This window comes from Taurulus bubalis, assembly GCF_910589615.1.
Source record: "Taurulus bubalis genome assembly, chromosome: 15".
Lineage (NCBI taxonomy): Eukaryota > Metazoa > Chordata > Actinopteri > Perciformes > Cottidae > Taurulus > Taurulus bubalis.
The window spans coordinates 15,746,050-15,762,408 of record NC_136603.1 but is presented as its reverse complement, the minus strand read 5'-3'; the positions used below and the strand labels follow the sequence as shown (position 1 = coordinate 15,762,408).

The following is a 16,359-nucleotide window of genomic DNA, read 5'->3' as shown; positions in this document are numbered from 1 at the left end:
TGATTAGTGGAACAATGTGGAACCATTGGCAGGAATGTGTATTTCATCACCCACATGCACAAATGTCACAATTAGGAAACTTTACTGTAAATGTTGTGTCCTTAATGTTGTTGCTCAGTTGTGTTCTTCTACAAATAGGTTGTCCTTCAGGATTACAAAGCTTATTTTACCTACTGAAGAAGGCAACTACCATCTGCCTGACATGAATCACATTGAATGCGTAGGCCATGCACACAATATGCTATCGTCTCCTTACAGATTAGTGAAGGGATGACGTATTTTTGTAGGTCACCCACATGCACAAACCACAAATGTCGCAAGGTGGCGCTAGATACAACTGAGGAGATCACTGACAGTCAGTTGGATAGAGAGGAAGGCCACACGAGGCCTCCTGCTGTCCAAAGGGTGGCCACACGGCGTGAGCAACACCAGAAGGAGAGGAAGAAGGTCCGGAATATGAAATCCAGTCCGCAGTTTCCAGCCCACCCGACGTTTCTCAAGTTTCAGTCCGACGCGTGCTCGTTCCTGGTCTGCTGAAGTGCTTTGTGTTGTCAGGCAAAAATACACACACCAGCCAAGGGTGGCGCGTGTCGAGATTCAAAGGCACGCCATCAGCGACCAGAATTAAACAATAGATAGTCTTTTTTTGTTTGTTCTCGTTGTCTATTTTTAAGTAGTTAGGTATTATTTATCTTTTTTGCTACAATGTCGGTGGGTGTGGAGTCCGGGTTCTCGAGCGAGGAGGTCTTAACCAGCCGCTTCCCTCTCCACCGGGCGTGCAGGGATGGAGATGTCGGCGCCTTGTGCGCCCTCCTTCAGTGCAGCTCCAGCCCGGCTGACCTCACGGTGGAGGACACCTTCTACGGCTGGACGCCGATACACTGGGCCGCTCATTTTGGAAAGGTAGCGCAGTCGCGAGCTGGGCGGTTTAGCGGACACCATTTCCTCCCCGAATGAACGAGCGCCAATCGTCTCCGACATGATCCTCGACCATTTTCTTCCGTTTGCCCGTTAACGCGAGCGGATGAGACCAACCGTCAGTCATCGTTAACGGGCGGCGGACAATGGACCATAAACGTTACACGGATACTGTTCTCTCGCTAACGTTAACGGGGTTACACATAAACTGTAACACCATTACACATGTTGGGTAAAATAACGCTTTTATTAATACAGTGAAGTCATGCTGATGCTCTGCGAGTAAGAAAATGTGACGTCGAGCGGGAACCATTTTAATTAACGGCGAAGTTAATCGCTGCTGGAAGAAAAGGAGAACAACACAACGTCAGTTAATGACGCTGGTTTCTTTTAACGTTACTGACCATAACGACCATTAACTAATGTTAAAATAAATGTAAAATTAGGTGGTAGCCTATGTGAGCATACAATTGTGTCAAACAAATCGTCGTCTAAAGCTTTAAAGTTATTTTGAAAACGTGGTAATTTGCAGCTCAACTTTCCTCCTTCCTTAATAAATACACACAGTTACGCTAACATTAGTGTTTTACACTAACTACCGTCCTCCGTGGAAAGGGCGGGCCGACAGTGCACAGACATTGGCTGCATGCCCACAGCTATGTAGACTCAGGCTGGGCCAGGCAATAAATAGTGTTGCATTTTTCCCTCCAAGCAGCGACTGTAGCCCACGTGTCTCTACCTGCCCAGTGTCTTCCTGCAGAGTGATGAATGAATCAATGCACACACCGTGTCACCTGTCTGACTTTATGCCTTCCCTTGTGTGTCCACAGCTGGAGTGTGTGATGCGTCTGGTTCAGGTGGGCAGTGGCGTGAACGCAGTGACCTCCAGGTTTGCACAGACACCCATTCACATCGCTGCGTTTGGGGGCCACCCTGAGTGCTTGTTATGGCTACTACAAGCTGGTGCAGATATTAACAGACAGGTATGACATCAGACGCACACTGAACACATTTATGCATGCTAGCACACCTGGGGGACTTTAGCTGTTCACTTTGAAAATCTCTCAACTTGTCAAGCAATTTTTACCAGAACCATGACATCTCCTGGAGAAAAGCCTGTACACGTGGGTTTTCACAAACCATACTGGCAATACTACAAGAAAAGCAGCACATTTTAAGATTCAACACATCACTTTTTTACGTAAAAGATCCCTCTAAAACACCTCAGAAGTAGAGAGGTGGAGGGGCACATGCATGGGATAAAAGTGTAGTGCAGTGTGTGAGAGGTTGAACTCAGACTGATCCCATTAAAAAGGATCACTCTAAAGTGAGGTCATGACCCTTGCAGTCTCCTGCGGCTACTTACCCCTTGCCATTGTTCTTTTCTTTTTCTATTATGGTTATCACATTTTCTGAGACCTTATTTGTTCTCAGACCCGCATGTGTTTTTTTGTTATTTTTAGTCTTTGTTCCTTAGCCGTGTGTTTTCATGCAGCCTCATGCTCCAGAGAGATATTTTAAGCTCCGCTGCACTGCTGAGGGAAATGAGATTAGTAGGTCATGATTACATAAGGGTTGTCGTCATCGTGAAACACAATTCTTTCACTTGGCTTTGAATATTCTCTGCATATGTTAAGACTCACTCCTGGGGAAACTACCATGTTTGACCTTCCCTTCTTAGATTCCTAAAATGTTAACATGGCTGGTGTTGTACAGTAGAATAGCTCACTGTTTAAGCTCGTCCCACATTACATTGTGGTTTTAAAAAAGCCTTCGGGTGTATGTATTTTTTCTTTTCTTTTTTTCCATCGCCACTCCTACTAATGTGTAACTGTAAATGTGTGTGGGCGGTGATGTAGATGGGTTGAGGTCAGGCTCTGTCTTGTAGAGTTACGCCCTGTTACACCTCTCTGTTTTGTTAACCTTGGAAATGAAGACAAGGCAGTTAGGCAGGGTATATTTCATTTAAAAACGTACTCCCACAAACATACTTTCCTACCAAATATAAAACAGTGTTTTGGCTCCCACCACTGTCTTCTCGTGCACAATAGTCATGATTTGTATTTAATTTTATGTATAACTGCTTTCTTTTGTCATCGCTCAGGACTATGTGGGCGAGTCGCCCATCCATAAGGCTGCTCGTGCGGGCAGTCTGGAGTGTATCAACGCTCTCTTGATTCAGGGAGCGAAAGCTGAGTAAGTCCTGTAATCAGATCTGTGTCTTCATTTCTTTTCCTCTGTACTATCCACCATCTGAGTTACACCTTTGCAAGGGACCGCCATCAAACTCAAATCAGAGCAGGGATTACATTTAAATGCAGAGGATCTGCAAATTAACTGCACAGATCTAATCATTATTAAGCAAGTTATCAAGTTGTGAAAGATACAAATAAAATAAGTTTACACAGGAACTCTACATTTGGATACTTTGGCTGTGCTACACACACCCAGCCAGAAGGAAGCTGCTTTATTAACTGCTAACTTCACCCTAATTCACATCCGACTGTACAGTATGCATAACTGTAAACAGTGCTGGGCATGTTTAAAAAATGTCAACATAACTTTCAAGAGAATGCAGACTTGATCTTTTTTAAGATCCTTGCAATAAAACACCAACTTGTCCTGTTCAATTCTGGTGTTTAAGTTGTACACCAAGGAGTTGTATTTCTTCCTCCAGTGGCTTTTAGTTAATGATTGTATGAAGTTTAATAAATAGCTGGGAATTCTAATTTAGGATTGGACTTTTGGTTAGCTTGACATTTTGTTGTTGTTGCAGAATGCTAAAGTTTACATGACAAAATAATGATGATTTTTCTTTTTCACCAGTCCAGTTTAAGTTTGATCAGTTTAATATATGCATTATATTAGAATATTAACAGAATTGGTGGCGCTCCCTTGAAAACGTTACACATTTTGTTATTCCTTGAAATTGTTGTTTATCATTTTAACAATTCACATTAAGTTGACCTATCTGTGTAATAATATTGGCAAAGACCTATTGAGTTAATTAAGTATCTTTCATTATATTCAGCAGACACTTTCACATTATATTTGTGATAGTTGCGTTTAATAAAAGTGGCTAATTACCTCAGCGCAGTGCCTTTTGGTATTAGGTATCAGCTTTGTAAATTCAGCACAATTATTACGCGTACAAGAGGTCAACTTAATGGAAAGGTTGATGAACTGTTCTTAGTATAATAGGCCATACTGCATGATCTTTGTTAATCTAGAGTGTGATTTTCTTTTAATATTTGTTGTGGTTACTGTCTTACATATACAGCTTGACTGGATGACCAAATGCACATTGCCTCTTTCTGAAGCCTTTTTACTTTTAGTATGAGAAGGCTATGATTCTGTTGCAGAGAATGAAAATGCAACAACCATACATCATTGGTTAAAAACTTAACATTTTAGGAAACTGCAAAAACAAACTAGAACAATTTTTGTATATTTTAAGAACAGGTGTTATTTTACTTGAAAGACATAATAAATGCTCTTACTATTGACAAGGTAATACAATTAATACATAAACTAGATTATAAAACAATTTATTTAATTGACCTATGTAACCAACCAAGACCACTATGTTTCTTATTGGTATTTAAGGAAATGGATCTATCATCTACATAAATATTATACTTAGCCACACCTTTTTAGTTAGCCACGCCTCTTGTGCTTTTATTTATAGATTACATTGTTCTTGTTGGTGTACCCGCGGCAAGAACAAAAGCAGAAGAGACACAACCCATCTTTCTTGTTTCCTAAATGCAGATCCTGTCAGACCTGTTGGAGACTAAACGATCACTAATGATTGTGTTACTCTTTGTGTTGCCTTGCAACATTACTTTTTGAGCTGCTTGATACTTGTACTCTTTCATAGTTTTATAAATCAGTCCATGTTTTGTTTGGCTAGAGTAACAATGAAATATAATATTCTGAGCCATTTTGTCTTTCTTAGCTCAACTATTGTTTTACTTGCAGATTCATTTTCTGCAACAAGCTGTATGCCTTTTTTTTCTCTGTTTGATTCTAGAGACCCAAAACAACCAGGGGTTTTACAGATGCACACTTTATTGTGTGTAGTGAAAATGGTCTTTATGGGCTCTTTTTTTAAATTCAACAAATTATGTCAGTGATAACATGTAGTTATAATTGTGACTACAGATAGAAAATAGCCTCTTGGCTAACTGGCACGTTTAACAGAAATATTTTTATTACCGTAATGTGCACTGTCCCCTTAAATAAACCATTTGTATAATTACCTTAGTGAGATATTCACTCTACTTATTAGGCACTTGTTAGAATAACGATTTGAATTCCGTTTAAAACTAGTTTAGATGACTTTTGGCATCCAGTGCCCTTTGGTTTCAATAAGGAATGCAAACAATGTCTAACTTTATGTCCCCAGTTACTGAAAACACAGAAGACATAAATTAACTGGAATGTGTTATACATTTTCCTGACAGCTGGGGCGCATAGATTAGTTAGTCTGACTGCTCACCAATGTGATTTGATTTATACTCTATACTTAATTTTCCATGAAGCTCCTGGTTGATTTGTCTGTTTCAACAAATTTAAGCCAATGTGTTTATTTAGGCATAAATAATAAATGACACTTCTTTTGGGGGTTGTGTAGTGTGCATTTGGTTTTCAGCTGATAAGTAATATTTATGATGTCAATGTTGAGTGATTTTTTGTTTTTCCCTCCTACAGATTACAGATTATGCTTTTAGTTCAGTTTATTATCAGGTTACTTTTTTTTAATTTATGACCCAGAAATGTATAGAGGCACAACTGGGAGGGAAACTAAGAGGCACACTGGGTGGGAATGAGGCTCATGACAAAATAACTTTATGTTCAACATTATGTTGGTGTCAAATGTCTGTTAACAATAAAGTTCAAATTACTCACATTATTTTCTTACTATTAATATAAATAAGCGGTCTAACTTAAAACAAAACAAAAAGATGAATCGATGCCAAACAAAATGTTTAAAACCAAAATAGTACTGAAAGTAAAAACAATTTATTTAAATTAAAATGGAACTGAAAATGTCTAGAAACAAAATGCCATTTTAATACTGTATGCAAGTAATACAATTGTATTACTTGCATGCACAAATGAAGAAAATTCAGTATGAAGTATAATTTTATTCATGTAGTAATATTTCACCAAATCAACAACATACATAATACGTTACAGCTCGGTTAATACTTTCCTGTAAGTAACCATCACTTACATTGAAACTAAACCTGGGTCAGGTTGGATGACCTGCTCTCAGCCTTCTCTCTTGAAGTCTCTTGTCAGTTTGCTGGCCGTACGTTTCATCTTCGGAGACCTCTTGACGATGTCACGCATCTAAGAAGTGCCTTGTCGCTGCTGTTGACAGCAAAATCCAGACCACTGTGTTCAGTGTAGTGAAGCCAGATACATTTAAGGTCCTCTATATGGAAATCTGAGCATATTAATATATTGTAGTAATGTAATGTTGTAGGCCGAGTTGGCAACGCACTGCTCGACAAAAAGCCAATGGGCCTTTTTTTCATTGGATTTTTTGGATTATTACAGAAAATAAACTCTAAGGCAAACGCACATTTGATGATACTTGCATGTTTTCTTCAACAAAATCATTTTCACAAATTAACTTTTTTGAAGCATAACTGCAATTGTCAGAGCTAAACAACTAACGTGAACTGAACTAACTCCACCAGACCAAGGTTGTACGGCTTCAATGTCAGCACCACTGAGCTGGAAGTGGACCAGGATTGGCCGTGATGCTTTTTTTTTTTTTTAATAACTATTTACCTCGAAACAAAGGAACTGTAAACATGCTAACCCATTTCCTGGTTTTAGTACTCATTCCTTCAGCACTCTGTTGGGAATTAGGAGCATATCGATAGCCTCTCACATGGAGTAGGCTGCTAACGATGTTAACAGTGCTATCATTGCAAAACAATTGTAACGGGCAAACTTGCATGAACTAAAATACTGATCCAGCTATGTAAACAAAGCACAGAGAACCTCTGATTAAAACACTCAGAGAGATAGATACTTTATTCTCTTCTCAAGTAGCCATTGCTCCACTACACCTTTAAATTGCACATAGTTTGCTGCCATCAATGCTCTAAATCCCGTATATAGAACCTGTTAATGGAGTCTGTTTTGTCCAGTATTTCAGTTATTGATCCATTGTGTGGCGTTTTAACCATTTCTTATTTTAAACTTTAGATAGCCATCAATAAGAAACTCATCAAGCTTTAACATTTATAATCAATAAAAAACCGTTAAAATATAACCTTCAACGGTGATGCTACGATTCTCATTGCTTTGCAAAAACAGATCACATTAATAATAGTAGGGACACTGAACTTTGTGTCAGTATCATTTTAATTCTCGCTATTATCACAGATGTTTCTTGCTGGAAACCTACCTTGCTCACCACCTTGTTGAGTTCTCTTTTTAAGGGCCTTCGTCTTCCAATCAAACGCTTTTCATCACCTCACATCTTCTGTTGCTCTTGATTACACCTCAAAGACGACAACTGGACAATAAAATCTTGACACTCCGGTCTTGAGAAGAGATACATATCCTGCACATATCCTACTTTTCCTATTCTTCTTTGCACTGGCATAGTCAGCCTTTTACTTGTCGAAAAAGAAAAGAAGAGGAGGCGAGGGTACACGGGAGAAACCGCACTAAATGGATCCATCTCTGATTCATTAGGCAGAACTGCAATTCAGAAAGCTCGCTCACCATCTGCTCCCACCACTGATTCAACACACTCACTTTGCTAAAGGGCTGACTGGGGTTCCGAGCACCATGAAAATTCGAGGCCACAGATGATCACTAATCTCCCAGCAGCTCCTGATGGCTAACCGAGTCAGGGGCCCGTTACCTCAGTCTGGTGTGTTGTGACACATTTAGACGCATTTTAGTGTCCAAAATATGAGCTCAGAGGCTTTTATTAATTTTCATGAAATGTTTGCTACAAAGAACTGTACATGAGATCAACTGGACCTTGGGGTTTCTAGTACACCAGTAGTATCTATCTACCCACCCATGTATTTAGCACTGATGCTCCTATTCATATTTACACAGGCACCTTTCCTCACCTTCCTTGCACATGCCTGCACCGGAGAGTCCTGGTCCCGGTCGAAGGGATGCATATATTTGAATGTCATAAGAGCAAAGTGCGCTCATCCTTGTGTCGCTTATCTTCGTCTCCTTACAAAGTGAGAATCATTTTCCATTGGGACAGCAAGTACTACATCTGAATTGTTTCAGGTCGGTGTGACCGGAACAGTCTTGTGGTCTTACTCGGCCTTGAAGAAACCAGTCTCATTTGCTCACTTCCCTCGTCGGGCCTCCTTTTTAATCCTAATTAGCCAAAATACTTAAAATGAATGTTCTCGGGCCCCTGTGTCGACATGACATGAAGAAACCTTTTCCTAAACAAAACGTTACGAATATGATTTAAATCCATTTCTTCCAATGGGACAAATTAATCTTAAAACATAGACTGAAATAACCGTTTTTTAATTTCTAACGAGTGACTTCATTAAAAACAGGTTTGTATTATTTGTCATGAGCCTCAAAGTGTTACGATGGTCCATTAGCAAGCTAGCAGACAGTAATGCAGAGACGAGCGTAGAGCAGCCGAGTTAGATGGGTTAGACTTACATACCTATCATGTTCTGAACTGTGTAATGCTAACAATCATCCTGTTGCAATGGTTATTCACTGTCATTTCACTGTATCAAATATTTTACTTCATACTTAAATGTTTTCTTTTGTATGTCACAGTATTAACCCTATACAATATAGTCTGTTTTGACCTCTGATCTTTGTCACCTTTTCCTCTATGAAAGTGACAATTTAAAAAAAAAAAAAAAAAAAGTTTTCTATACTGAAACAGAACCGTACGTCTTAATGTTTTGCAGCCATTGAATTGGAAATGACTTGGTTTTTTCAAGTAATCCTAGAAAGGGGAAGAATAGACACTGCTGAGTCTGCCCCGTTCCCTGGGATAGCCGCACTGTTGTGGCATTGAGTGTTCTCACTATCGCTTCCTATCTACACACTGGCAAACTGTTGAGGTATTTCTTGCGGTGATTGGTTTTAATGCTAGGTTTTTATGAATCAAAACTAAAGTTTTAGACCTGCATGCTTTGCTTATTATCCATGATTGTTCCTGTATCTATAGCCCTTTTGTTATTATTTTATGATTTTTGTTTTTTACTTTGTGAACTAACCATAGGAGCCCTTAATATGGACAGGTTTAATCACGTGAGTCCCATGTCAACATGTAGCATGATAATAGGTTGCCTCTGGAAGGTTAGACGATAGTTAGAGAAGACACATATTGTGTGCTTAGGACGGGAAAGCAAAGCATACCAGGCATTTACAAAGAATTAACGCTTCCTCTTTAAATTTCCATACCAAACCTGTGCTAATTAGTACTTTTGTTATCCATTTTTTTGGATCAGTGCTGACTGTAGATGTCAGGTCTCACTCAAGGAATACTGTCACAACAGTGATCTCTTTAGAAAAGAAAATATTTTAGAATTTCCATCTGATTTAAGAGAATCTGTGTGATCAAATCAGAGTTTACCGATCACCCAGCTTGTCCTTTTGTGGATCCAAAACCTAAAAAATGGGTCTTTATCATCTGCTGTTGCATGGCTACAGCACTTGAAACCCTCCTTGCTTCTTTTTGATACAACTTTAAAACAAGTCTGGAATGAGAAACACGTATGTGGGAGTTTCTATGAGTGGTTTGTCAGAGATGTTATACTCCCTAAAATGAGGGCTGGATTAAACGGCTTCCCTCAGTATCAATTTCTTTGAAGCTCAAAAGTTGGGATTTCAGCACACATTTGGCTCCAGAGGCTGCAGACTTAAACCCCAGACTTCCTCTGGACAAGTACGACAAGTACTTTGTGTTAATAAATGTAGTTGACGGTATCATATTTTTGCTTAAAGGATAAGATGATGCCGTGAACTCCTTAAAATGTACTTATTTAATGACTTGATACTTATTTGATAATAATTTAATGATGATGAGTGAACCTTTTCTTTTCAAAAATACTAATTGTTGCATTAACTTTAAAAACAAGTTTGACATTTAGAAAAATATTTCTTGGAGTGAGACCAATCCATCTACTTTACCTTTACCTTACTTACATGTTTTTTGACATAAATGTAATCTTTTGGAATAATTTTTTGGAAGCGTTAATTTTGAAGGGGAATGTGCAACAAGTTATTGTGTGATTTTTACTTTTGTTTTGTTTTTTGTTTTATCTTAAATTCATTATCAAATGTTTGTAAATGTGCACTAGCTCTTGAAATGTTTCTGTTTAGATAAATATCCTGAGAAGGAACCAATTTGAAACTAAATGAATGACCCAAACAGCGTCATTTGAATTCATTCATTGTGTGGAAGTCAATGTCACTTGGTTTTCAGTTAACCATAAATAGTTGAATAAAATAGAGTTCAGCGTTTATAGTAGTGTTAAATCATATAGGTCATAAAGTATGTCATTATTTTCTTTACTAAAAGTAGATATAACCTATTCTCTGGTACAATAATATGTATATAAAACACACTGCAGATGGTAACGTTCTCATTGTTTCTGTCACATTTTGAATAGTAAATATAAGCCTGGATACAGGCCAGAGTCCCAATTCTTTGACAAAGACACGACTGTTTGCTTCCAGAACTCATTTTGCAGTTGGATGACATTTAGACACAGAACAAGTGCAGCATTGTCGTGTAAATGGTAATTGGAGAGGAGAGAAATTCTCCTCATTAAGCTAAAAGAACTTCCTTGTAATGTGTTGTATCTGGCAATGTTTTCACTACATGTCTACAGCAACAACACACTGATAAACATATACAAGAAGAGTAAAATTGTATTACTTATTCACATTATTAAGACAGAATAAGGTCTTATTTTCGAGTAAAATTGTATTACTTATTCACATCATTAAGACAGAATAAGGTTTTATTTTCCAGTGAAATTGCTTCCATACTCAATGACATGTGCAGGTCTGAAAAGCTCTGAAACGACACTGTTTGCTCATTCATGATCAGAAAATCATCTTCGTCCTGCTGCACCTGGATATGATTAATACAACTGTATGAAGTGCAAAGACTCATTTGAGTAATGAATGGTGGCACAAATGCCTCGAGAGTAGTAAAGTTGTTTCTGTTATTTTTCATGCTCTTGTTCATCTCTCTTGAAGACGACGCCTTTATAGCTTCAGCTTCCCATCAGAGGATTCCTGGATTTCTCAAGTTTATCCTTGTTTGATTTTCCCTCTTAGCTATTGATTATGTGGAGTTTCCTCTGAAGATACAACTGACCTACTGACTTCCTTTGGATGATCTACTTGTCTTGGAAGAATTCTACAATCTTGCTTTGTCTCTCATCACTTTGGTTTTCCAGACTACATCTTATTTTCACTACTCTTGGTTTGCATCTTACATTTGGGACATGGCGAAATAATTCGCTGGAATCTGGATGCGGCCTTTTCAAAAATCCTTGAGCAGCATCGGCGGTGGAAATATGAGAAGACGGCGGTCCTTTCATCCCCAAAAAAACCTCCTTGATGTCGCATTTCTCCTGCAGACGCGATGAAGCTCTTTACACCACCTCCAGAAATTCTCCTTTTGGATTCAACCATCACTTGATAGAAACATCTTAGTCATCCTGTCCTGTTGGTCAGATTATTTCAGGTTCTTATCAGAATAAACAGGTGCATACCTACAGTTGTCTCAATCATGTCCTCTTGCAGCAGACATGTTTCCCCAATCATTTGGAAACGTCAAGATTTAAGTTTTATGGAAGATGCCAATGATCCAAACGGATCAGTCGTCATCTCATGAGGATGACGAATATGATGTGAGGGGGTAGAGCAGCACAGGATATGTCTATACATCTGTGTGTCTGTCTGTGTGAGTGAGTGAATGACTGTATGTGTGTGCGCGCTTGAGCGTGTCTAATTTTGTTTGTTTTATTTGTGTAAATCAACCGTACAGTGAGTGCCCCTAACACTCATCCTTCTCGTTGTGCAGTATGAGGAATGCCAGTGGGCTGACTGCTGCTGACTTGGCCCACGCCCAGGGGTTCCAGGAGTGCGCAGAGATTCTCTCCAATGCCCAGAACTTCCAACAAAACATGGCCCAGTCCCATAACGGGTCTTTTCTGAATGGCATGACTCAGAATGGGGGCCACGCTCGTCCCACTATCCAGGGACGCAGCTTCTCGAATGGCGTGCCCAACAGAAAGAGGTCGTTCGACGGCATGGAAGCAAACGCACTGAAGAAGGCTCGACCCAACGGTAGGTCTCATAGCTTGTTGAATCTGTGTTTGGTTATGTTTAGATTTACAATTTCTTCAGGTTTCCTTTTAAAAAGGAAAAACCCCATCAGCATGCTGCAGCTGGAACATCTTTTATTAGTTTAGACTGCTGCACATGCAGTCACTGTGGACAAAATGACCAAATATGGCTGCATAAGAGAAATAAACAGCATTTTTTAGCACAAACAAAACCGTGTATGCCTCCATGTAAAAATGGAAGACCAACATAAAATGTTCCCTATTTGTAGACTTAAACAATTGGGCCTGTACTTAAGATACACCACTTTACAAGGCTGTTGCACTTATTTTTATTTGAGCATCGGGCATCACGTGGAAGTGGTTTTCAGCAGAGAGAGGCTTCTGATTGATATTCCCAACCAAAAGTGCTGAAATGGAGTGGACTTGAAGTTCAGAACCATAATTAAAAGTGGATGACAAGAAACTTGAAAGGGTATTTTTGGCTAATTAGAGATTTTACTTTAAATAATACATTTTAAAAAATTACAAAATCCAGTATCTTATTCTAAAAGAACAACAAGAGAGTCAGCTGGGGCCTTAGATCACGGCCTAATGTGTCTGCTTGTTTAAAGTTAAGAATTAAGTTTCTAGCTTTATATCTGTATGCATCTTATTCTCTTAGGTCTGGGCTTGACACCAGAATTGCTTAATGGGAATGGGCCTCTGGTTGTTGCTGGACAGGCCCAGATGGAAAGCATGAACATGGAGTTGGCAGCGACTGTAACCTCAGGTGGGCCAGGACCCTTTGCATTGGGGCTGAATGGGTTTGCACCACCACAAGGGCCGGGGCTCTTGGATCAGTGTGTGGACCGGGGACCAGGCCGGTCGGGCTCTGCCACTAAAGAGCTGGAGGTCATCACTGTGGCGTCGATGCAGACCCCGTGTCGCTGCACCAACTCTTATGCCTACCTGTAGAGGCTTGTGTGTGTGTGTGCGTGTGTGTGTGGCCACATGCTAATATTCCCCTTTTGTGCAGTATATCTTTTTAGTATTGTCTGGCTGTTTTATTTTTTTATATAACACATGCATAAAGGAGTACATTTGTTTTAATTTTGTAGTAAGCTACATTTGAAAGATGTATAGCTGTGTGTGTGCTGTATTTTCTACTTTTCCATGTACCTAGTTCTACTCGGATGGATACAAATATTGAGATTTCTTTGTTATCCGGTTATATTTAATGCATCCTTCCAGATATACAGAATACAAATGCAGGTCATATTGGCATGAAGGGAAAATAGGTCAGGGTTGTCGCTATTGATTGTCAACTTGTGCAATGTTGCAAAAATAGCAAAAGGGTGAACTTCATTGGCATGAAGATGTTTCTATTGTCCGGGGAACGTCTGTGACTTTCATCCCAAATACTTTAGAAACCTTGTTTCTTTACAATTCTATCAGAGAAATTAGTATACACATGATATGTAATATCTATATTGATTGGATAGTTTCCTTTAGTAACATGTTTCCCCCCCAGTTCAGTAGATTCAATTAAATGTAGTATACTTAGATTTTAAATAATGCTCGATCGGCAATGACATTTATATAAAAATATTAACATTAATATACACAGAGCAAATATCTTCTGACATTAACTGTTACCACACATTTGTTGATGCTGTTTTGTATTCAATACTTGCCTTATGCCAAAGCATATCCCAACATGAATGTAGCTCGTCAAGTACAAACAATTCACTCTGCAGCTTTTTTTGTGTTTGGTAGGTGTCATGTACTAAGACATAGTGGTTCATGGGCTTGAATTTTGCTTAGTCCTGTTTTTTTCTTTATTTGATTCTTGAGTATGGTTAATGTTTTCTGTAAGCAAAAGTTTGTTTAGGCTACTAGCAGGGCTTGCAGATGTGTAGGTTAAATAATAATCCCCAGTCGGATTTTGTAATTGTAATTGGCCATTTTACAATCAGTAATTACGAATAAACAGTACTGCCCAAGAAAATTTGCATGGATTCGCAAAAAAGCCTTATTTCTCGAGCTGTATTGAATAGTTGAACAGTAACTTAATGTACAATATTCAACTTGTATAGTTACTGATAACAGAAGTTCTGTATTTTGTAGTAATTTCATGTTGATTCGTTTCTGATTTCTTTGTCCTACATGGCAGAAAGTTTGAGTGTAAAGTCATTCAGTTTTGAACATCCAATGCTCAGTACTCAGCCGGTTTAGCTTTGTACTTGATTGTGTGAAATCATTAAATGTTGATTAATTTCATACATGTGACTGGTGGACGTTTGTTTTCTTGATGTATTCTAATGCATCTGTCAAGTTCTGTTCTTGTGGTATTTTTGCTGGCCTGCAAAACGTGACACAAAAAAAAGGAATTATATTCAGATGAACGCAAAAGAAGACTTTGATGACCAAACTTTAAATCATGTCTGCTCGTAATGTTGGGTTTTGGATTATGGCATGCCAACACGTCTGAAAGATTTAAGGTTTTCTTCCCTTGATGCAGGAGCTTACATACCACTGTGGAGCTAGAACTAGGTCACTGTGTCGTAAAGCAGTAACCGTATGTCAAAGCTATCGCAGATACGGATGTGACCTATTTAGAAAAAGTAGGCCTAAACTTGTGAGTTTACATAAGGCTCTGGAATGTACTTTGCAATTTATTGATCAACAAGTCCCCTTTTTAATAGTTGTGCAAAACAAATTCAGTCCAATATTTGTTGTTCTTTGTTTTTTTCCCCCCTGCCTCTCTTTCTATATTTGTAAATAAAGGAATATTGTCACAATTCAATATATGCCCTTTGACCTTTTTTTCTCATTTTCAGTGACAGGTGAGGATTTGTCCTCAAATGGCCACAGTCGACAAGAGCTTCCATTTGGGTGTTACCCAGCAGCAGAAACACACCATGGCCAACTCTCCTACAGTGACTCATCTGAGAACAACGGCACTGCAGGCAGCCAGGTGGAGCACCAGAAGACTGTGAAGGCAGAGCAGTTGTATGACCATGCCTTCTTCACCACCATGCTTCTTTACCATGGATCCTAAAGTACAGAAGAGCTCATTGACAGGCTGTCCTTTTTGCCTGAATGTAATTTAGCCTAAACCCGCATTAATTTGCCTTAAAGCCATTGAGTGGTCCAGTAATTCATTGAAATTCTTTGTTTTTGCTTTTGGAAAGGGCAGGCCCGCCGTTGTGGATGGTTTCAAAAGTGTAACTGATTGTTGATTAAGAAGTGATTATTTCTGTTTGTGTTGTTAAAGAGAAAATGTTTGTGTAGTGTATTATTAAAGTTTGATTAAGCTGTATATAAACTATTCTGATATATGCTAAACTAAGCATTTACATTGAACCTCTGCCGATATTTACATTCAGTTTCTGTCTCTAGTTCCCTGCTTCTTGGTTTTAATAAAAACTATGTAAGTACAATCCATGCTACTCATTAAGAATTAAAACAGTTTTGCAAAAGTTAAAGTTTGATTATTTACTTTTGGACAACTTTATAGACTAGGTGAAATAAATCCATGCAAAGATTCCATGTTAGCCAATAATATATTAGCTGTATATAAATGGTGGTGTTTTCTAACCCCAAAACGTAAAACGTCCATATATTTCATACATTGGGATCCACCAAAGTTGGTCTTAATGTGTATTTATGATCTAACTACAGTTTGCCCATTTATTCCAGAATACAGCTCTAAAATACGGTTATCCCACTCTACATGAATAAAGTAACTATCTTATCTATCTATCCAGCCTGTGTAGAGGCAGTATACTTTGTTAACAGTCATCTGTCACTAGAGGCGATCTTCGTCAAAGCTGCGCTGCACAAACACCACGTCACCGCGAATAGGAATGGGGGAGATACACAATCCTGTCAAATAAAACCATGTGATATACAAATGTTTCTGGACTGAATACAAGAAAATATATTTTCAAAACTTAAAAAAAAAAATCTAAAAATGTTATTAACTGCACTGGATACCTGTACTGTTCCAATGCAAGAAACTGGTTTCAACTCGATACTCGAAATAGACCCCCTCCTTCCACCGTGTGGTATCGTCCGGTAAACCAAGCTGGTCCAACGAGCGAGTCAGGATTATCCA

The 16,359-nt window shown here is 38.7% G+C and overlaps 1 protein-coding gene across 2 annotated transcripts; it reads left to right on the top strand.

The window, feature by feature from the left end:
* Nucleotides 1–705: 705 nt before the first annotated feature.
* Nucleotides 706–15,713, top strand: ankrd10b (ankyrin repeat domain 10b; the record flags this gene model as incomplete). 2 transcript variants are annotated; one of them, XM_079230707.1, is made up of 6 exons in its annotated part: nucleotides 706–903; nucleotides 1,749–1,901; nucleotides 3,023–3,114; nucleotides 11,996–12,261; nucleotides 12,922–13,029; nucleotides 15,080–15,713. In XM_079230707.1, 6 exons carry the CDS (start codon nucleotides 706–708, stop codon nucleotides 15,298–15,300), a joined length of 1,038 nt encoding a protein of 345 aa, XP_079086833.1. In that variant the 3' UTR covers nucleotides 15,301–15,713. The 2 variants fall into 2 exon arrangements, with proteins under 2 accessions (XP_079086833.1, XP_079086834.1); XM_079230708.1 differs by lacking the exon at nucleotides 15,080–15,713 and having other exon boundaries at nucleotides 12,922–14,521.
* Between the last annotated feature and the right edge of the window lie 646 nt (nucleotides 15,714–16,359).